This window comes from Aythya ferina, assembly GCF_964211825.1.
Source record: "Aythya ferina genome assembly, chromosome: 1".
Lineage (NCBI taxonomy): Eukaryota > Metazoa > Chordata > Aves > Anseriformes > Anatidae > Aythya > Aythya ferina.
Genome location: NC_140296.1, coordinates 68,456,886 through 68,482,647, shown reverse-complemented (window position 1 = coordinate 68,482,647; position 25,762 = coordinate 68,456,886). Strand labels below are relative to the sequence as shown.

The 25,762-nt window shown below is 43.3% G+C and overlaps 1 protein-coding gene across 3 annotated transcripts in view; it reads right to left on the bottom strand.

Annotated features, from left to right (window-relative positions):
• MGAT4A (alpha-1,3-mannosyl-glycoprotein 4-beta-N-acetylglucosaminyltransferase A) overlaps positions 1–25,276 on the bottom strand; it is a 73,953-nt gene extending 48,677 nt beyond the window's left edge. The window contains exons 1-2 of one of the 3 annotated variants that reach the window (XM_084519658.1): positions 25,234–25,276; positions 22,129–22,426 (exon numbers count right to left, since the gene is read on the bottom strand). In XM_084519658.1, coding sequence (XP_084375784.1) covers positions 22,129–22,222 — 94 coding nt within the window. In that variant the 5' untranslated portion in view covers positions 22,223–22,426; positions 25,234–25,276. Of the gene's footprint in view, positions 1–22,128; positions 22,427–23,435; positions 24,599–24,881; positions 25,173–25,233 lie in introns of those variants that run through there. The other 2 variants (XM_084519660.1, XM_084519659.1) reach the window with 2 other exon arrangements.
• Positions 25,277–25,762: the final 486 nt, after the last annotated feature.

Below are 25,762 nucleotides of genomic sequence, written 5' to 3'. Positions count from 1 at the left end.
AGTGACTTTGTATCTTGTCATCAATATTGCAACCACACAGTTGCCATCCATAGAGTTACTGATTTGGTTTGTCACCTATTGCAGGGGTAAAGAAGCAGTTTTGCAAGCAATTTGCGTCTCTTCCTGTTGCTGCATTACAGCAATACATGGAATAATGAAGGAATTATGGTTTTCCCTTGTTAATTATGCTGCATTTCCTCCAACTTCTTTCAATTCACTTATTCCTTCTTTTGTAGTTGGGATGTACTGTTCTGATTATGTTTGGAAAACATAATTAGCTAAAATGTCCTGTGTTTAGAAGAAAGAAAAATAAAAATATAGTTCACTACCTCTCAAAAACACTTCCCTTGCCAGCCTTGTTTTCCTTTTTTCATTAAAACCAAATGGTTATTGCTTTTGTGCCAACAAACCCAGAACACAGCTACACTGGCGCACAATGCAGTGCTAGGCACACTACACACTGACAAGTGAATCCAGCCTGCTGCTTGAAACTGGACCTGTTGCTTTAGTCAGCAGGATCGAGATGGCCAGGAAAGTTTTCTGGAATTTCTGGCAATGAGGGCATCCTTACTTGCCAATGATAACCCAAAGTAATCAAAGATTGCTTGGAGACATGTCTACAAGCAACAGTAAGGTTACAAAGCATCTCTGCCCCTGCTCCCCAGGGGCTGCCCACAGGCAGCAGCTCTTCAAGCACTGCTCCCACACGGCTCCGTACCACGGGGTCCATCCCCCAGGAGCAAACTGCTCCAGCACGGGTCCCCCACGGGTGGGCGGCAGCTCCCCCCAGACCCCCTGCTCCTGCGTGGGCTCCTCTCCATGGGCTGCAGCTCCAGCCTAGGGCCTGCTCCTGCAGGGGCCCTCCATGGGCCGCAGCCTCCTCCAGGCCACATCCACCTGCTCCACCGGGGGCTCCTCCACCCATGGGGGGGCTGCAGCGTGGAGATCTGCTCCATGTGGGACCCATGGGCTGCAGGGGGACAGCCTGCTCCACCAGGGGCCTCTCCACAGGCTACAGAGGAACTGCTACAACATGCCTGGAGCACCTCCTGCCCTCCTGCTGCACTCACCTTGCAGGCTGCAGGGCTGCTTCTCTCACATTTCCTCACTCCTCTCTCCCAGCTGCTGTTGCACGGCTTTTTTTTCCCTTTCCTAAATCTGCTCTCCCAGAGACCCATCCAACATCCAAAGCAGCCTGTCACATCAGGTCTCCCTTCTTGCCTTTCTTTATGGTACAAGATAGCAGACAAACTTTAGCAGTAATGACCTTCCTACTTTGTCTAAAAGGCTGAACTCCTCTGTGGCAGAGCCTGTATTTCTCCAGGGAAAATAAAAGAGGACCCTGTGGTTCAGAAGAGCACCTCGAGATGAATTCATGTCTTCTTTCCTTTGTTTGAAAGAGTAATTTGTGGCAGGATTTTTTGCCTGGTGCTCTCCAGGCTCTTCCACCAAGCTAACACATCACGCTCAGCACTCTGGTGATTGCGGTGCTCCAAGGAGCAGCAGAGTCCAGGGGGAACAACTTATTTAGGAGTCAGTGGAGAACCGCAAGAGCTGCCTGCCACCTCCACCTAGCAAAATCTGTTACTACTAAACCCAGCCTGTATGCAGAAATTAAGATTTTTCTACCTTCCTAATTCAGGTGGGTAGTAAGAATTGGATTTACAGGACCCTTGTAATTCCACAGCAACTAAAACCTTTAGTCCTAAAACCATGAGAAACTTAGAATCCAAATGAAAAGGCTGTTTTATCATGGGAAGGAATGAAAACCATAATGTTAAGAGCTACCAATAAAAATCGCTTACTGAAAACAGGGTACTTTCAAAGGAGGCAGTCATTATCCCATCTTCACATTATAATTAATGTCAAAAATAAAAAGTTAATTAGTTAATTTATTTTTTAAACAAATTTAAAATAACATAAATGAAGTAAAGTTTTATTTTCATAACTTATCACAGCAGCTCTTGAGGAAAGGCCATTTTGAACTCAGGCTTCTAGCTGTGGCACCATGACATTGCTCCCAACAGAAGTATTAGCAAGTAGTTCTGGGGCTCCCAGTGAGCTGTACTGGTTTTAAAGTTATATTACCTCAGACCTCAAAAGTGAATTCCTTTAAGAAATACTAATTTTTTGCTTCAAAGTAGTCAACTTCTCACAATTTCTTCAGCCAGATACATCTGGGTTAAGGAGGCTAAAAGACATGTAAACTCCTCAAATGCATCCTTTAAAAGTGAATGTATTACTGCTTTTGTTAGGTTACAATAATATTGAGCCAAGTAAATCAGAAAATGCTAATAAGATGTACATAATCGTATTTTAACCTATAAGTATTATTCTAGTTATTTATGCAAAATGAAGTAAAATTCATTCTTTGTAAGAACTGAGGTAACACAAAACGTTCACATCTCTGATACTAGTAAAGATGCGTTATTCTTTTTGTGTATTTGGAGATTAACGTGGAAGTCAGTCTTTTAGTACTTGTTTTACAATATGACTCGCTGTGATTTGAAATAAAATGAATTAAATTTCAGTTTCTAACAGCACTCAGCTGTTTCTTTAAAAGGTATCCTTGCAGTACTTCAAAACCTAGATCAACTGCTCCGATACCCAGTTAAACGACAAAAAGCCACAACCGCACAACTGCAGCAACATCAAATATGATTTCATACTGAAAGACACTTGTGAAGGAGAAAATACTTCTTGGGATCTTACAGTATCGCATTCGGTGGTCCCAACTCTGGAAAAGTAAATGTCCCCTTAAGGCAGCTAGAGTTTCTAAATACTCAAAAAAACTTGGAAAGAAAATAAATAAATCAAATCTCACTCCTAAGTACTTTGGCATAAGCCTACAAAACTAACTTTAAGGTCTTATTTTTATTTAAAACTTTGACTTCGCTCAAGTTTGTGTTTTTTTTTTCTTTCCCCTTTCCAAAATATGAATTCATTTGACAGCTTTTTTTCTTCACTTCTATTTACACGAACATTAGTAAAAATCTTTTCATCAAAAAGTTACGAGTTTGAGGTGAAGACACACGGTACTGTATTATATAGAGTCTCTCTTGTATTTTAAACCTCACTTCATTTCCTCCTCCTTGTGAGGAAAGAGAATTAGCAAATGACTGTACAAGTTTCTCCAGAAATTCAGGGCAGACTTTCTGAAATGTATGGCAAGCTGATTTATAAGTATTGTATATATTAAAAAAAAGTGTAGCCAATATTTCCAAAAGACATTTGACCATTTAATGTTTGATTGTTCAAAGGTTTCTCAAAAACTTAAGAAAAAAAAAAAAGAATTGATTTTCTGTCAAAAAGAATCAAACCACTTTTTCCATTGCTGTTATGGTGAAAAGAAAAATTCTGAATCCAAAACCACAAAGAAAACAGTCACAGAGACCAGCGATTACTGTTTTGAAAAAAATATGTTTGTGTTTCTACAATATTATAAATGACTTTTTTCTTCTAATGCTGAAACCTAGAATCATTTAACAAAACAGAGGAAGGAATTCAGACGGTAAGTTATTGGCCTTACATAGCTGATGGAAGAACCCCAAAACACATCTGATCTCTGACAAAACATCCCTCTTTAACAGCGGTGGTAGCAAATGTCAAATGTTTAGTCTCCAATAGCTTAAGCACATATATATTCATAATTTTTAGGATGCTATACCATTTTACATTGAAATGAGAAGGTGATGCTTTTCCGTACTTTGTTCTGGAAGCCAAAAAGACCAAATAAAAATAACTAGCCCTTACACTTCAAATAAGAATACTCTTGTTAAGAAATTACTTGAGTGCTGAAAGCATTAATTCTTCATCATTTTCCTTTAAACTCTAGTACTTTCAGCAAAACCCCAGAAGCTAGAACTTAAATATTTTAGCTGGCTTGATGCTGCGCGTTTCTTGGAAAATTAACACTACTTCAACTCATTCTGTAGTTTGTTTTCTCAACTTTTTTTTTTCCCCCTGTTGCAAGATGTTCTCCTAAATATGCTAACCTAGAATTCAGACAAGCTCACTTGAACGTTGATGAAATATTTTGAAAATTAAAAATGCAAATCAAACCGCTTCTATCAACTGTGAAGGTTTGCAAGTTTCAGGCCAGAGATGGAATTTCAGTTCTCGGCCTACTCTTTCTCCTCTGTATTATTTATGGTTTTCCTATTAAACTACTGTGAAAAGTAGTCATCCCCACAGGACAACATTACCCCAAGTAACAAACACAATCGGTTCTCCTCTTTGCCACATTCTTGATTACATCATTTGATTTTTGCATCGAATTTAGACAGCTCATAAGCCAAGTTTTAAACCAGATGCCAATTTTTGAAACTCAACATGGAATTTCTGAATATCTTATCATACATCTAGTTTCTTCATTTTGTTTTCTGTACTACACTTGCAATCTGTGTGCTTCAACACATGATTTCTAAGAGCAAAGTGAGCTCTCCCTTTGGATTAAAAAAAAATAGTATCGAAGTAAAGGAACAAGAAAATATCCTATACTTTGAATTTACAAAAGCATTTTGCTGATTACCTCAGCACTAAAATAGCTACAGAAGTATGTATTGTAGGTAAATTACCTTTACTGGCAGAATGCTTGGTGTATTGTAATTCCAAATAGAAAACATACTGAGCCTACTGAGATAGTGAAAATATCCTGGGAATACAAGTTAAGCAATTCTATGGATATTCAACTTCAGTGCTCTTAAAACCATCAACAGCTCTTAGTAGTTTTTTTTGTTTTGTTAGTTTTTGCATTAAAAAAAAAATATCTAAAAACGTTAGTAAGGGAATTACTTTGATATTTACTTTGGGTACACTCAAACTGTCAGAGTGTAGTAAGGGCACCTATAGCATCAGCAAAATTCTGCCATGACTGCCTTTTTGTTTGCCATAAACCACTGAAAAAGGAAACACAGCTGGGTCAGTGCTGAAGAAAGGACCTATGTACTTAACCTTCAAGCACAATGCACACTGGAAACCCATATATTAAAACCCATATATATGTTGGCATCAATCTTAAAACACTGAAAGTAGAGTTGAACAGGATCCCTGGTCAAAACCTTGGTATTATTAAAACAACAATCGCTGGAGCGTACCCAAGTCACTACTCAGAAGTCTGCAGAACTACTTGATCCAACAGGCAGGTTGTGGCTGCAATTTAGTATTGTTGAGAGCATGCAAGTACAAGACCAAAGCTGCACGTCTGCTGAAATGAGAATTCAGATTTTGTTCACATATCTTCGGCAGAAGCAGAGGAGGTACAAAGAGCAGTACGTATTTAGATGATGCGCATACACCACCTTTGTTAATGTTGCACTGGAGAAAGGAGATCCAAGCACTATAAAAATCCAAGTTTTTTGGTGCCTCTGACAGCATCTCTTTCAAAAAAATTAGAAAAATATTGGACAAGGAGCCAGAAACCATCTAAAAATAGGAGTTTGCTTTCCTGACAGTCTCTGGAAAGCTTTATTCCATCTGGCCTGTGACAGGCATGCTCTGATAGCCAGTAGCTCCAGTGAAAACCCAGCCACTCTACAAGAACAAGAGATCTATGACTGCATGTCAGCGTGCCACCTCTTCTTTTTGGGGTGGCAGTGGGACCGGGAAAGGAGAGACTGGGGAAAACAGAATTGCACAAAGACCCTTACAACCCCCAGGAGTGTTTCAGCAGTTCTCAGTCGGTATTGCAATACTTTCTCAAGGAAAGCCGCTTACTGTGTGCTACAGGGAGCGCTATCTATAACATAAAAAGCAGCGGGAAAGCTTTGCAAGCTGTTATTTGTCTAATCAATCAAGCGGGTTCACAAATATGTTAAATCTCAGGCCATTTCCATGACTGGAAGTAGAACATATTGAACTAAGGTGACTGTTTTTAAAAAAAAAAAAAAAAAAAAAAAAGCAAGCTGTAATTTGCTCAAGAGCTCTATGGTGGTACAGCTGCTTGTCTCCAAAGGCAGATGGATCAGACGACACAAATCACAAAAAGCTGCACGACCTTTCCATATCAGCAACAGGCAGTCGAGGCTTCCCTCAATCTGCAAATCGGCGAAACACCCCGGTAATGGATCTGTCTCAGAGAGAAAAAGATAACCAGCCACAGACCTGGCACAGAAGGCTTCGCTTTGCCACGTTGTAGGCCTGATTTATATTTCCTGCTCTTACCAAACTGAACTCTCGAAACCTCTCAGCCCTTTTGTTCACTAAATGGGAACAGGAAGAGTGACTGCCTTCTGACACACCGACAAAAGGCTTTGGCTGCCAACAAAGCACCGCACACAAATATTCGATTAGCAGAACGGGTAGGAGCAAGAACAGGCACCTGACGGGGCAGGATCTTTCCTCTGTCCAACAGGGAGATATTCAAAATGTTGTTCAAATGAACGGCGTCTCGCTGGCAACACTCCCAAATCCAGCAACACTCAAGTTGGTGGCCCACCCTGGCGATAACCCTTCCAGTTTTCCTCTTCCAGCCCTTGGGTTCCTCCTCAGCGCCTCACCCAAAAGCAAAACAGCCTGCATGTCCTGACAAAACAAAACCAAACCTTTCCAAGTGCTACAAGTCAAAGGGTCCCACAGCAAACGTCATATTTTTCTGTATGCACTCTGCTGAAAAGCTATGGAAATGCCAGTAAATATGTGAATCTGTGGTAACACACTGCAGTAAACAGTACTTCAGGCACTTTACCACCAAGTTGCTCTACAACTCACTCCCATTACAAAAATAAAACACGGCAGTCGCTGTTATGCCAAGTCAGCAACAAGCCTCATGAATTAATTCCTACTACACTTGCAGCAAGAACATTGATCAGTTTACAGGTTGACACAAACTAGAAAGCTTAATGGGCAGAGAGAGACACATCTTGTAGGAGACACATCTGTTACAAGAGAGGCTCTTTGGTTCTCTTACACAAGGTGTAAAAATAGTTCTGCACATCCCCTGAAAGTCGCTGAGATGCTTTTTGCGATCCATCAGATCATGGTATCACGGAAATCAGGATCTGCTACGTGATGGCAATACCTGTGCTGACCTGCACTTCGCTCCCACAGGGATGTGTGCAACTTGTTTGTTAAACCATGCTTGATCTGTAATATCCAAGCAGCTTACAGGCTATCACATCTCTCCTTCCTCTTTGCCCCTCACACACAGATACTCTTTAAACTGAAATCCTGCTGTGCTAATACAAGGCAGACGGAATCATTTCCCATGTCAGGCAAAAAAGGAAAGCCTGAATTCCCTTAGCAAGTCAAACAAAACTCTTCCTGCTACACCGGCATTTATTTTGGTGATGATTTTCAACATCTTAACACTGACACCTTTGTTTGACAAAGGCATGACTTCCTATTTTGTGTGGGTTTTGCAAAGCCTATATGTAAACACAGATACTCAATACTGTGACACAAAATGCTACTGTCACTGTACAACCACCCAGCACCCAAGATACACAGATGAGAAATACAGAGTGGCGTTGACTGAGAAAATCCATCACTTTGGTTGCCCTTTAGCAGTGAGTCCGGTGCTCAGATGATACCCATGAAGCAGACCCAAGCACTGCAGCTGAGGAGAGGAAACATCAGACCAAGCACAAAGGCATGGCCAAAAAGCTTTCTCCATACAAAAGAGACATTAACAAGGTTTCCTGAAGCCGCCCATGCCATTTAGGCTTATAAAAAAAAAAAAAAAAAGGCAAAATGTTGGAACAAGCTGAGGTAATGACTGGGTGTTGAAAAACTGTGTGTAGGTACAAATCATATTTGTAACCAAAATGTCAAACTAAGTGATGATCAAAGAAGGTCTCGGAAGAACTGGCCCAAAAAATTAAATCAAGTGTGTTTACAAATCAGATTCTGATTTTCTGTCTTGAAACTGCCTAAACGTTGATAAATGGTGTCCTTGAAATGTTACAATACATTATCGCGGATGACTACTCCCCATAAGCTAATTAGCTGCCTTGTTCCTAAAGTGAAATGAAAACCTTTTATAAGCAAGTTATGATGAGTTGTAAAATCTGAAGCAGAAAAGTAATCAACCATGCAAATCATAGAATAAAGCAGGATACTGTAAATGCTAACAACAGACACGCTATAAATAAAAGCTGTTAAGAAAACCGCTCAAGGTCAAATTTCATCAGCCCTATTTGAACACTTCATCCCGGGCCCTTTTTGTTTAAGTCATACGTAAAGCAGGATGAAGTTATTATTCTGACATGACTAGGGAGTGTGTAATTGTTTAAAAATATATTATTCTGTGGAATTAAAGATGGTAAAGGAGGGTAATCCTACTAACCACAAAAAAATAGTAATCCATGCTTCATGAACCAAAAGCCGAGATCCCCGAAAACAAGCGATCAAATCACTCTCCTATCTCTAATCTCGTTGCTCAAACTGGCCGATCATTTCAGCAATCTTGTATTTCGATCTACCCAAACAATCAGCTAGAATTACTGCTTATTGCCCTTGTTTTCCACACAGAAGTATTTTCGAAAAATGCTTATTCAAGTAGAAGAGCACCTTATTTTTAAAGAGAAGGTTCCACAGCTTTTCCTAACTTAAAAGCCAAGCAAACCAAAAACCACCAGGAGTATTATTTTTTCCACTGTAGCTTTTTCACGTATCGCACTTCAAGGCGCTGGGTAAACAAACGATGTTTTCTGTTCTGATCCTAACAGCACTGGCACAAGTCTCAAGTGCTTGCTTTGAAAATAGCAGGGCCCGATCCAACCAACATCCAGATACTTTTGTTTAAACATTCCTTTGCAGCAGGAGCTGAAGATGTTTTTACTAAAAATTTTAACGCAATCCAAGTATAAACATTTGTAATATCACCTGGTAAAGCTTTTCCACTCCGAAATGCAAACTTCAGAATCAATTTACTTCTAAACATTCTTCTGAAGAAGTAAAAACACTCCTACTGGCTCACAAATCCCACTTATATGAAGCAGAAAAAATGGGAAAGCAAGGCAACTGAAACCTTCAGAACCCCATTTTTGGTGTCTTTCATATTAAGATGTTTTTGTATTTTAGAGATACTAAAAACGCTGCAACTTGCACGTCAGAAAGGAGGCACAAAGTAGTGCTTCAGGCAGGTTGTTGCTAAAAAAGCTCCCGAATAAAACATTTTCCTGGAGGAAAAACAATCCTGAGCAATCAGAAAGACGAAAAAAGCCAAGTAGAATTGTGAGAACTAATGAATGTTTTACTGAAGGGGTATTTTAAAAGCTGAATGTAGCAGCCAGGGACAGCTTTAAATGTCTCCAGCTGCACAGGCTCACCTTTGCCTCTATATACAAATCATCAAACCAGAAAGGTCAATGGAGAAGATTTCCCATACAGGTACAAAAGCCGCTACGACACCACTCTCAAATGTCAACTGATGAGGGCTGACAGAGGCTCTGAGCATTACTTCAGACGCAAGGAATAGGAAGAATAATGGATCAGAAAACTCAGGCAACCACAACTAAGGAGGTCAAGTCAACAGACGCATATGGTGCTCTGTCTGTGCATTGGCTTCAGACAATGAGGATAATTAAACACATGATTTGCTTGAGGAGAGTAATTGGCAGCACTTGATCTGGTCTTCCTTTAAAAAGAAAGAAAAGCAAGCTGCAGTGATGGAAAATAATAATAATAATAAAGAAACCTCACATCTGCAATTGCTTTCTCCTGCCCTGACTGCTCACTTAAGTAGCATTCACTCTCCTTTGCCTAATAAACAACTGTGCCCAGGGCTCTATAGACAAATTAATCCTCAAAGGTTTTTAGGTTCCAGCTTTTAAAAATAAATAAATAAATAAATAAACCCCCCAGTGCTAAGAAGCACTGTCAACTCTGCTGGCATTTCTTCTTTAAAGGGAAAGCGATATAAAAAGGTCACTGAAATCATTTGCTAAATCAGTTCCACAATAAGCAATCAGCATTTAACACCTCTCTAACCCCGAACTGGAACAGTAAGGAATAAATATGAGCTTCAGAGAGTCTATTCCCAAAAGGCAAAGCAGACCAAGGCAAAATATTCTAACTTCTGCTTTAGATATATAGGTATAGCTCAAAAAGTTCAGTTCAAGAAATTAGTAAGAGCTCAGACGAGCATGCAATCCATTGATTTTATGTGAGTTGGATATTAACTCTTCACAGTGTCAGGAAAAAAAAAAAACACATTCCCTTTAAACAGCCTTCATCAAAAACCTCCACCTCAGCAGTCCCTGCCTGTCTTGCACGAGACTCGCAGCGTACAACCGAAACCGGGAAGTGGTCAATAGCACTGTCACAGCACTGCCTCCGAAACGCAATTTGCAGGGACAGCTGTTACAAAGCTCATTATGTCGTGATTATTTTTTGAATTAACTACTAATTAACAAGCCACGCTACAACTGACTGAAATATCCTGCAGAACTACTACTGCTTAAGCAACACAAAGCTCCCGTTGGGGCTGGCATCAGGATCATAGCACTGGAACCCTCTTGAGATACAGGATGCACTCCTGGCAGTGCTGAGGGACTGAAGCACCTGAGCTGAGAGCACTCCCATTGCATGCTTTTTATTCTGATATATTAAACCAAATCCTTGCACTCTACATTTCTGCAGAAATATGCTAAGTAGGCACTGCATCCTGTTGGTAGGTTTGTTTCCATCCTTGAGCTCACATACCTTATTGGTACCAATATAAAAACTGCATCTTCTTAAAGCTACCAAATAGCTGGTTGTTCTGCTTTCTAACCAGAGGTAGAAAGAAGCTGTAACTGCTTACGTAGTTCCAGCAGAGAGTGGCTTTATACCAACCTGTGTGGTACTGCAATTCCTTCGTTAAATGTAGTACCCAAAACTAGCCCTGGTACAACACCGCTCTCTCCCATCCGACACAAGAGAACAAGGGACAACGCTTTTACCTGAAATACTCAGAGAGATTTGCTGGCAGTGAAAACAAATGTAATCACCTGTAGGTAATTCAACCCCTGTCAGCCAGCTGGACTAGAAGAAGTCATCTGTGGCATCTCGTGTTCCTCCTCAGACCTCAATCATCCAGGATATCTAGCCACTTTCTACAGACAAGTACACATACCCATACTGAGACACCTGATCAAAATATGAGTGCTGTCGAGTGGTCTCAGATTTGTGGAGTGTTGTTGATTTGGTTTTAAACATAAAGATATATATCACATATCCATAACACACACACATAGATATAATCTCTGCAAACCACCTCTTCATAAGCTACTGATCTTCTATTATCCCAACTTTTATTATCCAAACCAGTGTGCACAAACAGTTAACCAATTTCCAAATGAATTAGGATCAGAGAAAGCCTGAATGACTACCAGTCACTCACATCGTGGTAACAGCCAGTCATTAACTGAATCTGCATCCTACACTTCTGCTTGTAAAAAATAAAAGATCTTTTGCATATCTCATGCCCCCACATCAACTCTCTGCTTTAACAAATACAGCTGTAGCTATATCTTAAAATTAAATGAAGTTTTAGTCACAGCTTACTCATTTTATTGCCTGCATTCATGATGTAACTCGAATTAGAAAACTCAAAACGAACTAATCCCAAATCAGCTTGCATTTCTCTTCTCCAGCTCTCATTGCACAGCTAAACCCCGTTGTTATCGGTACGCACCGTTAAATACACAGCTGGAACCAAAGCCGGCCAGCGCCTCCCGCGGCGCCCAGAGCTGAGGGACCTCCTGATCCAAGCCATGAAATCAAAAAGCCTTGGTTAAGAACCGAGAATAAGGTGAGAGTTTGGTCCTCTTTGTTTGGGAAGTATCCATAAGTTTTAAATAACTGTAATTTGGAGAATATTGATGACAGAGTTAAGTACTAGCTAGCAGGAGGATTACAATAGACGCAGACAGGGCTGTACTTGGAAAAACACAGAGCCAGGTACTCTGGTTTAGAGACAACAATCACGCTATAATTACAGCATTAAAGCAATTAAAAATCCAACCCTAGCTGGACCCCTGAAATTAGTTTGATCCCAATTCTAACGTGGAATCAACCCACCATTTTCTGTCATTGTTCCCAGACTTCACTTCCACCTGAATAAAAGCAAGTACAAGGTTAAAAAGCCTGACGGCGGGGGTAGGCGACACGTTTGATTTTATGTCATGTGCAAACGCTACAGCAACCAACGTATTTCAACAGCTTGGAACTTCAATCATGGCAAATTAAGCTGTAAAAGAAAAGGAAGGGTCTAAAAGCAGCAAGGATCACGTTTTCACGAGGTTAGAGAAGGCGCTGCTTGGTTGTGAGTTCGATTTGATTAAAGGCATCGGAATATATCACTTGAATAAGAAGCTGAAAGATTGTGCTTTTCACAAGAAAAAAAGTACAAAATATTCGGTGCTGAAGTTAACACTTCAGTTTAACTTTCTCAAATCAATGGGTTAATTACACATACGTATATTTTTTTCCTTGCACTGCTATTCATCGGTATTGTTGAACCTTAGTTTGCAATGCTACAGTGCCACAGGGAGACACGGATCCTTTAGTATTTCAAGCGAGTTAAGGTTTCATTTTTTAAAAGTGGTCATTTTTTACTGACAACTTTCAGACTGATCTCTTTGGTCACAAGGAAGCAAACACCCTGTGGAAGGTCTAGTCCAGTGCAAGAGTTACCAGAAGCAGAGGTGCGAGAGTCTCATTGCTCCTAGGCCATTCCTGCAGAATATAAATGAAGCTGCTGTGCCACTTTTTACCTGCCTGTGAAGAGCAGAGCCCACGGCGTCAGCCACCAGCACCACAGTTTGCCTTGCGCACCACAAGTGGCAACACCCACTTTATGAGAAAAAGCTCAACCCTCAGCTTCCTACACTTAATTTCCATTTGTAAAACGCGTCTATAACCTCGCAGAAAAGAACCCAGCAAAGCTGCCACGAACGTCCTTTTCCTTTCTGCTGCATTTAACCATGGTACACACGTCTACAAACAGCAAGACGTGCACGAGATTAGGCAGAGATAAGAGCAAACAGCTTATGCAGAGATCTGCACCAGACCCAGGAGGCTCATCTCCACTACGACAAAAAAGGACCAGGCACAGAACCGCACCCGTGAGCACAATCAGAAGCAGTTTGCTCTCGCTCTGAAGCAGGATTTAACCGGCAGCAGCATGAACAACCAGAACACAACATTCATAATTTGTGTGCAGACGTCTGCTTGAGTGTCAAATGCAGCAGCGCTCCCTTTGTCACCTTGCCCTCAGGTATTGTTGTGTGACCTGCGAGAGCCGAGATTGCGGGGCGGGGAGGCAACACCCAAAAACCAACGTAGATACTGCAGCCATGCAAGCTCCACTGATTTGCTTTCCTACAGCTGCTTCCACACCTTCTCACTGCCAGGAACATGAACTCCAGCTGCTCCCCAAGGCTCCTTCCCACAGCCCAGGTTCCTCCCTTCCTCTGCCTCTCAGGTAGCTGAAGAGAGCAATGAGGTCTGCCCTGAGCCTCCTCTTCTCCAGACCAAACACCCCCAGCTCCCTCAGCCGCTCCTCACAGGACTTTCTCTGTCCTATTCCTGTTTCCTCAGCACCTGCAGGAATACAGTGCCATCGAGAACACCTAATTTGAACCTTGGTGGTGTGACAGAGGGAAAAGGATACGGCGGCATGTCCTGTGACAGAAGGAGCAGCAAAGACATTTCAACTCTTGAAAAAGTCAACTGCAACCTCCTACTGTCATCACCTAAGTAAACAGTTTAGCAGTCTGACTTCACTGCAGAACAACTTAGTCATCGGGACCACTTGTTACAAGATACCGAACATATTATGGAACGTATTATGAATGTTCTATCATATGTCCCCACATAGGAACATATTATGACTGTTCCAGCATCCTTTTCCTGCATGAGGGTGAACTCTCAGCCTTACCCAATTCAAATCTTTGATCACTGTAAGCTACACATCGCTCAAATACCACAAACCCTGAAGCAACTCATCCCCAGAACACAGAAGAGTGAAGTCTTCTGTCCAGTTCCAGCTCATTCCAAGATAAAAACTTTGTCAGACTACGTCAGATGCTGTTAGTTTTAACGCAACGCATTGTAAATACAGGGCAAAGCATGAGTCTATTTTTAAGCGTCTCTGTGTGCTATAAAAATGCCCATTTATTGCAAACCACTCAACTGCCTTCTCAGTAAAGCAGTGTGCGGGAGGAAAACAAGGGAAAATGAGCCCTGACCTAATAAAGGTCATCTCTAGCTCTGGATGTGCATGCCCCATTTCCATCAGGAGAGAGCAGCTATTACGCCAGCACGCGGCTTCACATGGGAGCTGCAGAAAGGTCTCACCTATTTCTGCTTCGAGCCTCCCCGATCACCAGATACATTTTGCACAGCAAAACTGTTTAACCCACACACTTACAGGCTAACAAAACCCACAACACGTGCACCTCGACACGCTCTCCTGAGCACGATTTACGGCGAGCAGCTGGGCAGTGGCTGAGAGCTGACCCCTCCGGGTCATCCCCAAGGCACAGGATCATCCGGGTTTCCATCTAGAAAAAGAAGTCATGTCCAGCAACACCCAGGCACCCCAAGCCTTCTCCAAGGATCATCACTGATATCATCTGCTCAGGCACTGTTGAAAATTCAGGGCTCGACTTTTAAGGTGCTTTGTGGTCTTGGATGGATGAACGCAGCTGCAGACCAACGTGGCACAGAAAACAAAGCACGCAGGAAAATGAAACCATGATGCAGGCAGACAAAGCAACTTCTCCGTTCTGACAACCTGAAAGCCTTCAAAAATCATAACATGATTTGTTGCTACCACATTATTGTCAATAACTATCTGGGAGCCTCCGTACATGTAAACCGAGCCACTTACTTTAAATCAATCCTTTCCTCCGCCTCAGAAACCACAAAGCATGTACTTACAAACCAGAAACTACAGCAAGAAAAACTCGTTTCCTAAATTATAGGAAGATTAGTAATGACAGGTCCACAGCTAACTGTTTAGCATTCTCATACATTAGGAGAAAATCCCTCTAACAAAAGGTAACAGCGATCCAGACAGCGCTACCACCCCACAAGGAACAATGCTATTCCAAGAGCTGAAACTTGTAGGAATTTGTAGCAGCTTGGGCACAAAATGCAAGTACTGTGGAAGTTTGATTACGAGATGGATGGGCAGCACGACTGGGGAAAGCATCTGCAGGAATAGCCGGAAAGCTGCATGAAAGCCAAGGAGACAAGCAGAAAAGCAGCTGGAAGCACAGCTCTAAAAGAGCAGCTAGAGGAACTGCTTCTCAGGCAGAGACCAGCTGGATAAAGCCTTGTGCTGTGAGCAAGGAAACCGCTTTCCATTCCCTTTCTGCCGTGTTCAGGAAAACAAAACATCGTGCATTAGAAACAGAACTAAATTATAGACTTCAAAGTGTCTCATCCTAAAAACGAACAGCTTCCAGGATTCTCATCCTGGAGATGGCATCGATAAAGGAGAATGCTTTTTTGTTGCCCAGGCAGCAAATAAAATTGTGATTACACAGCAGGAATAGGGTTATTGAATAAGATACTACTCTAAACCGTGAGGGTAAGGAAAAAAAAAGTGCACTTTAAAATAAAAACAAGCAACCCTGAGATTTTTCTAACAGCATATTTTAAAGGCTCCTAGCCATAGGAAGGTGAGCGGACATTAACAGGGAAAGGTGAAGTGAAGCTGCTAAAATGCAAGCAAACATTTTGTGTATTTTAAGGGATTGAATATTTACAATAATTAAGGGCAACTCCTGCATATCTTACGCAAACATTGCTATTAGTTCGTAATGAAACATGCTGGCATGTCAGTCCTGGCACAAGGAGAGAGAAATTTAGCCAAGGTCACACAGACCTCGTAATAACTCAGGTTATAAAGGTCTTCTAGGGGTCACCTAGCCCAAACCTGCCCCCTCAGATCCAGTTTCAGCGGCACAGCTGGTTTGAAGTGGGATCGTTCCTGCCAGCTGTGCACCCTCCCCACCTGAGCTTTGTTGTGGGGTTGTCACACTGTAAAACCCAGTGAGACTCATCTTTTTGTGCTAGCCCTAGCCTCCAGTGGTCTCAGACAGGCTATGGGTGCCTGACTCCTCATCACCAGCGTAACCTGTTCTTGAAAATGCTTGCAAGGGATGTTCTTCACCCCTCCCAACCATCTACTTCGGTACCTAACTGTACTTGATTACGTCCTTTCTTTTTGCAAGGACTCCTAACATATTTGAAAATTATCTTTGTCTCTTCTCACACCTTCCCTTTGAGCAATGCCAGTACAAACTCCTTACTGTACTTATTATTTCGATCTTTGAGCACTTGTTGCTTCTTTGAACCCTACCCAACGAATGTCCCCTTTGCAGTGCACCGTCCAGAAGCAGAAACAGTGCCAAGCAGAGCAGAAAGCACACTTCCTGCATCTTGCTGGGGTAGCACACTTTTTATTTCCTTACTTCCTAAGCACCCCTTTTCTGCTCAATTTCCTTCAACCCCTGCAACAACGCGATGACTCACGGTCAACATATGACTTATGTTAAGCTGTCATTCCTAACCAGAACCCTAGCACCATGTCCCTTCCCCATCCCGTATGCATACGTTTGGTCTCCTTCTGCCTTACTGCGCCCTGCGTCTTGTCTGGGGCTTGCTCCTTTCCATCACCCAGATTCGCTACCAGAAATACCAGCTGGCACCAAAACCAGGAGAGATCACTGTGAAGCCCTTCTCACTCACTTCAAAACATGAGGATGCACCTATTGGTAGCTAATCTGGGAAGACAACATGAACAAGAAAATAAATACATGCAAATGCATCTTATTAGATCAATTTGTGGAAATGTATTTTACGTGGAGCTGTTCTCATGAGCAGCTGTGCCAGATGCAATGGTCTTTCCTGGGCTGGCTAAATCACTCCTCTGATAGTCTCTGCGTGAGAGCAGCAGCCGGTGCTCCGGAGGAGTCACGCAAGCACAGGCGACTCAGGCTGGAGAGCTATTAAAAGAACCCACGCAGAGCGAGCGCATCGACTTTCCCCAGCTCCGAGGGCTGGCTGGCAATCAAGAGCAGCGCCTCAAGCTGTTGGCTGAGGCCGGCCGTACGAAACGCCGGTGGCAACCGCATTTCAGAAGCCCACCGGCTGGCATGCCAGCAGAGCTGGCGGTTTGCAAACAAGGCAGGAGGTCGGAGCTGTGCTGCAAAAGCCCCTGTGACTGCGATTCTTCCTGGTGCAGCTCATTCAAATCCCCAGTGCCAGGAGTTCTGTAATCCATACGCCAGGTTGTCAGCTCTAGAAACCAAGCTCGGCGCATATTTCGGATTGAAAAAACAGAGCAATGTCCGTGTGCTGGTGTTAAGAAAAAGGAAACACCTATTTCCTTTAATTTTCAGTTCCTGGAAGATTTGCAACAGAATTTCCAAAGGAAACCAATACTTCCTTGCCATTAAACAGGGAGAAAAAACACCCAACCCTCTCTTGCCCCCAAACAAGCTATCCAATACACATTTCCATATGCATATTTTACTTTAGCAGCCCATTTTTCCCCTTCCCCTACCTCAGCTCTTCCCAGTTAGTAGCCCACTTAGCTTTTTTTCATTGATCGGCCTTAATTCGCCTCGCTGGGAAACGGGCACGTAACTGAAAATCAGAGCGTGCTGCCGGTGGACTGTAACCAGCATTTACCCAGCGAGCAGCTTCTCTTAGGACCAAACCATAAACTACAAAGGGTTATGGTCACTAAGTGGTAACATGCATCTCCCCAGTTGCTATTCTGCATCTGAGAACGTACACATAACCATTGCCAAGAAAAAATAATCCTCTCCTCCCTGCCCTATTTCCTCCGTAGGACTTTTCTCCCTCTGGGAATTAATATTCCTGGATCTTACTCCAAAGTTTTCCATCACTGGCTGATACTTTTGTTTTAGGTTAAGTTAGGTTTTCCTATCCTTTTTAAGCGTAGATACTTTTCAGCACTTCAGGTTAGTGTGGCTGAGACTCAGTGGGATAACTCTGTTGTGAAAGTAGCCAGAGGAGAAAGGTGACAGCATTTTTATTACAGAGCCCTGAACATTTTTCATTCTTGCTCCAAAGGAGAGAAAAGGTGGGGCTTGACACAAGCCACCAGTAGCTCCTACCATCATTACTGAAGGACAAGGAAATGTTCAGCAAACTAGGAAGCTGGTTAAGTATTTCCTAAGTCAAAGTCTTCTCGGACATCTTTCCTTGTGGATTTAAAGCAGCGTACCAGCATCAGCTGTCCTCACGGCGAGGAGGTTTTATGGTTATGACAACAGCCCTGGAAAAGCTGTAAAACAGCAGCTTTTCCAACAATTCGAGAATTGTTGAAGCTTTTCAAGAATTCTTCCTAAGAGGAGAATGTTTTTACATAGGCAAAGATGGCACACACTGCTAGCTTGAGACTGCTCTGGAAATGGCATAGCTTAGGCAATGCTGAAGGGTTTTCACAATATTATTCCGTACACGTCCTCATCACTTCCAGTAGCCAAGTGCCTTCTGAAAGTGACACAAGACACTACCAACTACTGTCTGTCTCCAAGAACAAAGCACGCGTACTTTAGACAAAAAGCTGCTGTGCTTTTTTTTTCTTTCTTAAAAAAAAAAAAAAAAAAGGCAGGATGAGAGCAGGACTTTCACATGGGAAGCAAGTGATGAGGTTTGCTGAGGAAGTTCATCCTAACACGCCAGCCCTAGAAGTTCTTTACCAATTTCCATGCTCTGGTGACAAGCATCAGGAGGCTGCTGGGCCCCAGAAGCTTCTCCTGGAGCATTGCACTGGGCACATTAAATATCAAAGCACCAAGGCTACACTCTCCACGTAGCAGGCAACAGCTTTGATGCAGTTTTTGTGAGCAGTGCAACAAGTACAAAGCAGTATTTTTACTGGCTGGGTCTTCTTAAGAGCAGTGCCTTTAGGATAAAAAATCCTTTATTTCTGTAGCTCATAAATGAGGTAGTGAAGGCCTGTGAGCAGGTCAGTAGAACTAGAAAGCATGATTTAGCCAAAATAGCTGGTGTTAAGCACAGAGTTAGCACTGGAGTAAGAGGAAAAGGAGGAATTGCCTCAGGAGGATTTGAAGGACATCTTAAGCCAAACTAGCTCTGAAGTAACAGCAGATTCATTAAAACTGTTCCTTACGCGCACCCAGGTAATCCATTTTGGTATGATTTGATTTCCAGTCCCTGTTTCACTTATGAGCTAACCATAGCACGTTTTGAACATCCAAGAAGCAGCCTTCCAGCTCCTGTTCACAAATCTCACAGACAACTGAGGTTTTTCCCAGGTGTATTCAGGGCCCCCTGCCCTGCTTCCTTACAGCTACAGTGCTTCTCGGCACCTCAGGGCCTGCAGAAAGAGCCCAGGATCTTGCCCTAATTTTGAAAACACCCTCCAGAGATGAGAAGTAGCTCAGTCGGCTTTCTTCAAACATATCTTTAAAAGCAAAAACATGTAATTGGCTGTTTCATCCAAAAATAGCCTCTGCCCCGTGAAAGGTTACTTACATAACTCAGCCAGGGGGTCGGCTACAGCCATGCTGTTGCCAGTGATGGCAGCTCAGGGTATTTCCTTCAGCTGCTAACAACTTCCCAACACATCCACAAAGCTACTAAAGCTCTGCAGAGACAGGTTTTCTGGACTTTGAACAAGTAGCAATGCCTGTATCACTTTGAAGTGCCTAAATCCTGTCCTGCACAGACTAAGACCAGGTATATTTACTGGAGGAGGACAGGATATGCAAAGGCACCACGTCATCCCAGTCTTATCAGTCTACAAGTGGTTCTGCACTTTAAGCAGCAGTCATCCAGGAACTTAGTTCAATTCAAATGAATCACCCGAGGACTGGATTAGGGTTGTTGGAATGGAATTTGTTTGGTTCTGATGGGAAGTTAATGATTTGTGGTTTACCTTTTAACTTTTTTAAATGTAAATAATGTTTTCTTTCTAAGCATAGATTTACTTTGCTGGCCAAAGACTGACAAATACCTATAAGAATCTAATGCATGCCATATAACTGTAATGAGTACCAAAAGATTATGACCATAATACCTGACATTTCATAGCCTTTCAGTCGATGGGAACAGCAAGCACCTTATTTGCTTCTAACCGAGCCACTCAATTTACAATGAGAGAGTCATCAGTGAATTAAGAGGCCACCATGCAATGCTTATTGAATAATTCAAAAAAAGTGTTGGGAATTGGAAAAAAATATGGATTCTTAAACATATTGCTAGTGTCTCAACATTTCCCATTGATGTGGAAGTGCCTTGGAATTAAAATGTACTGGAACAAACTCAAATCTGCTTTTAAACAACCTGATTCGTATTTTGTTAACTTGTGCAAATTAAAACAAGTTTTAAAAAAACAATATTCTATGTATAAGTTTCTCTTTGAACCATAAAGTTCCCTAGAACATTGTAATTTCATAACTGTGATTCATAATTAACACTTTACTGATAGCTTGTTACACAAATGTTTATTTAACAGATTAGTCATAATGCTCAGAAGAAAGATCTGGAGGAAGATAAACACAGAACTTTTACACCACCATTAAGAAAGTACCGATTCTGAGCATTCAGATGGAAACAAGAAAGTATAAAAAAGAGCTGTCTGACCAACAGAAGCTTGAATTGTCACCAAATGCTATATATATATTAGTACTTTCCTAATAGTGGATTTTTGGGAAAGATTGTGCTATTCTTTGGCAAAAGAGAGCAAGACCTGTAAACTACGTCAAGTTAAAATAAAAGCATGAAAACAGACTTTCTTATATCTGTATCTTTGCTGAAGTGAAAGCAAAATTTTTCTGAGGCTCCTCAGTAAGAATCAGTAACATGAAATTTAACTAGAGAATGTGTTATTAACCAAAATGAATAAAATACTACTTAAATGCAATTCAAATATTCTCTCATCAGTGGTTTGCACTTCTAAACTTTGTTGTCCAATTAAAAGATCTGTGTATTACCCCAAGCTCAAGAACCTGACATTTTTACTGATCCTTACATTCAGAGGACAAGCCTGCCAACCAACTGCTACAGCAGCGACCAGACCACAAAGCATCTGCTTCTCCTACAAGTGTCAAATAAAAAAAACAATATGCCACAAAACTCATCTGCTTCTTTGCAAAGGATCCTTTTCATTCTTAAGTATAAAAGACAGGTTGCAAGTTGCTTGTTGTAAAACTGACAGTATTTACAGAAAGACTCAGCCTCCTCTTACTGGACCTGAAGCAAAACTGATGATAACATTCTCAGCAGAATAGTCAGAACAAACCATGTAGCAATCTCATTTAATACAGAATGTGTGTTTCAGGATGAGTTGATCTTTGAAGGACAGTCTAGTATTTTTTCCAAGAGATCAGATGTTTATAATGGAAAAAAAAACCTTCTTCTAGAAACCATTACTGAATAAGTTTATTTGCTTTACTGAAAGACAGAAATCAAAACATTTCACTTGCAGTAAACAGTCCTGACCATCAGAACAACTCAATTTTCCAGAGCTCACATGAAGTGCAATAAAATCAAGAAACACATTTAAGAAGGTAAAAACTATTACAGACAACAGTTACTCATAAGAACATGTGCAATCTCATGGAATAGATACATTCCCCATTACGCAGTCAATTTGTTCATATTACTTTATTTCTCACACCATACTCAGACAAGAAATATTTTACATTTCCTCCAAAGACAGCAAGAAAGAAAAAAAATCTCTGGACAATGCTGCTTGGCAGTTTGCCACTGCCATCACCGAATCATCAGGGAAGACAGAAAGCTGCACCAAAAATAACATTGTCCAGCCTGGTCCACTGGCCATATGTTACTTGGAAAAAAAAAAGAAAAAAGAACATCTGTTTTTCCAACAGCCATAAACCAAGAAAAACAAAACAAACTGTCCAGCCTTCCTCTCTAACAGCAGGATTTCTTTCTCCTCATTTATTTCTCTTTATATATACATAAAAGTCAGGATCCCTCCAAGTTGATTTGCCTGAATCTACCAGCAGGTGTTAATCCCTCACCAAGGCAATACCTTCTGGAGCAGAGCTAGTCAACGAGCAGTTTATACATTGCTACCATAGCGCAGCAAAGCACACGCCTGTACGATTCATTCCTCAGCCATACAGCCGCGTAGAGGTCGGTTTGTTTTCACAGCCCTTTACTTACCTTTCCCATTTTGCCATGCAGTATACCAGGACAAACTGAGGAAAGTAGTGATGAAAACTAACACGGTGGCCACAGTTCCATTGCGGAGCCTCATCTCATTTCACCATCACACTTGTTTATGTCCTGTTAGCGATTAGGGCCGATCAGTTGGGCTTGCTGCAACAAAGTCAGCTCAAGTCCAGCAGCAGCAGCACAAAACGTAGCTCTCACATAGCAAAGGAATCACGAATCAATCCATCCCGAACTGCTGCAAGCTTTCTTGTAGTTCTCATAAATTCAGTTTTTTTTTCTTCTATTCCTGTTTAAAGAAAACAGAATTTTAATATTTAGACCAAAAATATTTACAAGTGTCCCCCATGTACCAAAATAGAGTAAAGAAACTTCTGTGCGCTCGTTACCGTGGCTTACATGCAGCCCTCTTGCACTGCCCCAGTCTCAGCCCAGGGAACAGCACCTGTTACATTAGTTCATCCTTTTTTGTTAGATCTGGCTGTACCTGGAGGAGCTGCACGTCATCTGAATGTGGTTGTTGAAGGACAAACACCTCTCACCTACATTACAATGCCATCACCAACCCAAGGCAAGCTCACACCTCGCTCCGGCGGCACAGAAGGGATACGGGAGGCTTTTTGGGAAGCCGGCAGCTCAGAGCCCCGCTGCTAAGCTCTGCCTTCAGCAAAGCCTCTCCGAGGTCAGCGAGCAGAGCCCTGATGCAACTGCAGCAGCAGAAACGCCCCCAGCGAACCGAGAGACCAGAGCTTTAAATAGCAGTTACAAACCTACACCATTCATCTCTCCCTGCGCAGTGCAAAAGCATCTGATCCATCCACAACCATTTTTCCCCCCCTCGCTTAGCTGCGGGGAAAGCACAGACAACGGCCACGCAAGCAGAGACTGTTCAGCCTCTCAGTAAGAGCTCACAGAAACAGCACGGTGTGACCGCACAGCTCCTCTCCCCACCACAAAGGGCCAAGGGCAGCAGACAGAAGTCAGCCACAGCTCGGTTTCACCCCAGGTGGAGGTTCCAGACCAAGGGACCAGGAAATCCCCAGCTGGCCGAAGCCAGCCAGCATCTAAACACACTGTCCTAAGCAAGCAAGGCAAAGAGAAGATGGAAATAAATTAACTGATGGCCTGCTTTGAAGCTGGGGGTGTGGGGATTTGATTTACAGAGAGCTGAAGTATCATTTACAGTAGCCCAAACATTTGATGTTCTTCTAAGAAAGAAAAGAAAGGGAGGCAGTTTTTTCCCCACCACAAGCTACATCTGATACCAGCATGCTATCCAGCAGTAAATAAAGACTTACTTTGGACTTTCCTTACAAGCAATCTGTCACTCTCCTGCCTGGCTGCATTTAGAACAGGGAAAAGCACTTCTCCTCGTGCTTGTACCTGGAGATTCCAGTCAAGTCTGAACTGCTCTCACCAGGTTTGTACCACAGCACGCACTGCTTGCACCCAAGAGCTTGTAAAACAAGACACAACGAATAGGCCTGGTCAACAAATGAAAGGAAGGGAACCACAAAGTTATGGAACTACATGCTCTTACATCTGTGCAACCTGCATCTTGTGACCAGGGCTCGAAGTGTTTGCCTTCTGACTACGATTACCTCATATAATGATGCCAGTAGCACGCTTTGTTCTGAGGAAGTTTATGCACAGACAGGTCGGTGGCTTTAAACTTTCCCTTATAGGTAGTGTGTGATTTTAAAGTTTGAGAACAAACGCGAGCACACGTGAAGAGGCCAAAGCAGAGGATAAAATTAGCTAAGAAACCAAGTAATGGAATAGAAACTGTGAAAGGTTTTACCGTATGAGAAACCTGAATTTAACACAATGAAAGATAAAGACAGCTGAGAGACCTAAAGAAAGGTGGAGAGCACGGCATGCCAGGAAGCATTATCATCACCAGTACTCTGAACAGGAGATGGCCATCATAAATGCCAGAGGGGTAGGCAACAGTAATTAGGTCAAAGACAAAAGCCTGTACGAACTTTCAGAGCAAGGGCAGGAAAAGATCTTAAAAGCCCTGAGCTTCACAAGGCCTGTCTGCAGGGCAGGAAGTGCAAAGAGTTCAGGTGATTCCCAAACTACCAGAATAAGCAACCGGGCTTCTGACAGCGACGCTGACAGCCTATGCTGCTGAAATAGCTCTGGAGTAAGGATGCCTGAACTGTAATGTACGTTCACTGTGAGTCTAGCAGCAGCCAGATCTCTCCAAAGCAACTCAGGTGTGCACAAAGGACCGGGCTGCAAGCTAGAGGGGATTACCCCAGAGGGGGCAAGAGACAGCTGGTCCAGCGTGCACACAGAGAGGGCAGCCAGGAACATAAAAGCATTAACTGATAAGAGAAGGAGAGAACTGCCTGACTTGATGGGAAATCTGAGCATCACTCGTATGTTCGCAGCAAGAACAACCGAGAGGCTGTGAGCGGGGCTCCTCAGGAAAACGCAGCCTAAAATAATTGAGGAAAATAATTACTTAGCAGCGATATAACCCGGTTAGCTATTAGTTCACACCAAATTGCGTCGCTGTGCTGATTGCCATGGCTTTGTGAGCCGGTTCTGTGGGTTTTTTTTCCCCTTTCTCCCCCATCGCCGTGCCCCCTCTCCCTCCCTCCCTCCCCTCCCGGCGCCGCAGCCCGAGCCCTGCACGGAGCGAGCACAGCCAGGCCATGCACGCACCAGAAGCGCCCCAGCCCTTAAAAACGGAGCCGGTGAAGGCAGCAAAACCCCACAGGGACACACGTTACCTAACCCCCGGGGTGCTTCCCAGCCAAACCAAGGCGATGGAGCCGAGGGGCGGTCCGGTGTGAGGGCGCACGACCCCAGGAGGCTGGGATTTACCCCGTGAGGAGGACGAGAGGGGTGTCACGGGCACCAGCTCCGCAGGTGAGCGGCGGGGACTGCCCCAGCCGCCAGCCGTTAACCGGCGGCCGTTAGAGAACGTTAGCGACCGTTAGTCCCGTTCGCCCCGCAGCAGCAGCCCTCAGGGGGTCCGGACAGGGAGATATCTGCCCAGCTGCCGGCTCCGTGCTCATAGTAAAGCTAGAAAAGGAATAAAAAGCAGCGGTAGGGGAGAAGCGGTGCCCGGCGCTCACTCACCTGCGCGCAGCGATCCGCCGCCGCCGGGCGCCAGCCCCCAAATGAGCCCTCGGCGCCCGGCGCCCGCCTCTCGTCAGCGATGCCCCGCCCACCGCCGGCGCGTCAGCCCCGCCCCTCGGTCGCCAATGGGTGGTGGAGTCCAGAGGCGCCGCCCATTGGTCCGGCCGCCTGTCGCTCCGCTGGGCGCGCGGGTATAAATAGGGCGGTCTCGCGAGGACTGACTTAGTTGCGGTGGGGGTCGGGGAGGGAGCTGGACGCTGCGGTGAGCGCTCCTCTGAGGTGTGGGGCACTGTGGTGGAGGAGGCACAAGGAGGGCTCAGCACCCCAGCTAAGCCCTCTTAAGCATTATTTGCTGCACTGTGGGTAGCTAGGGGAGGTCCGGCCCCAACCGTCCCCAAATTTGTGGTGTTAAACACACACTATGTTAATTTCTCATTTGTTGTGCTCCAGAAGCTGCATAGAGCAGTCATGTCTTTAGGGTCTCCTCAAGACCAGTGTCTTCAGACTGTAGTAGGATGCTCTGTACCTT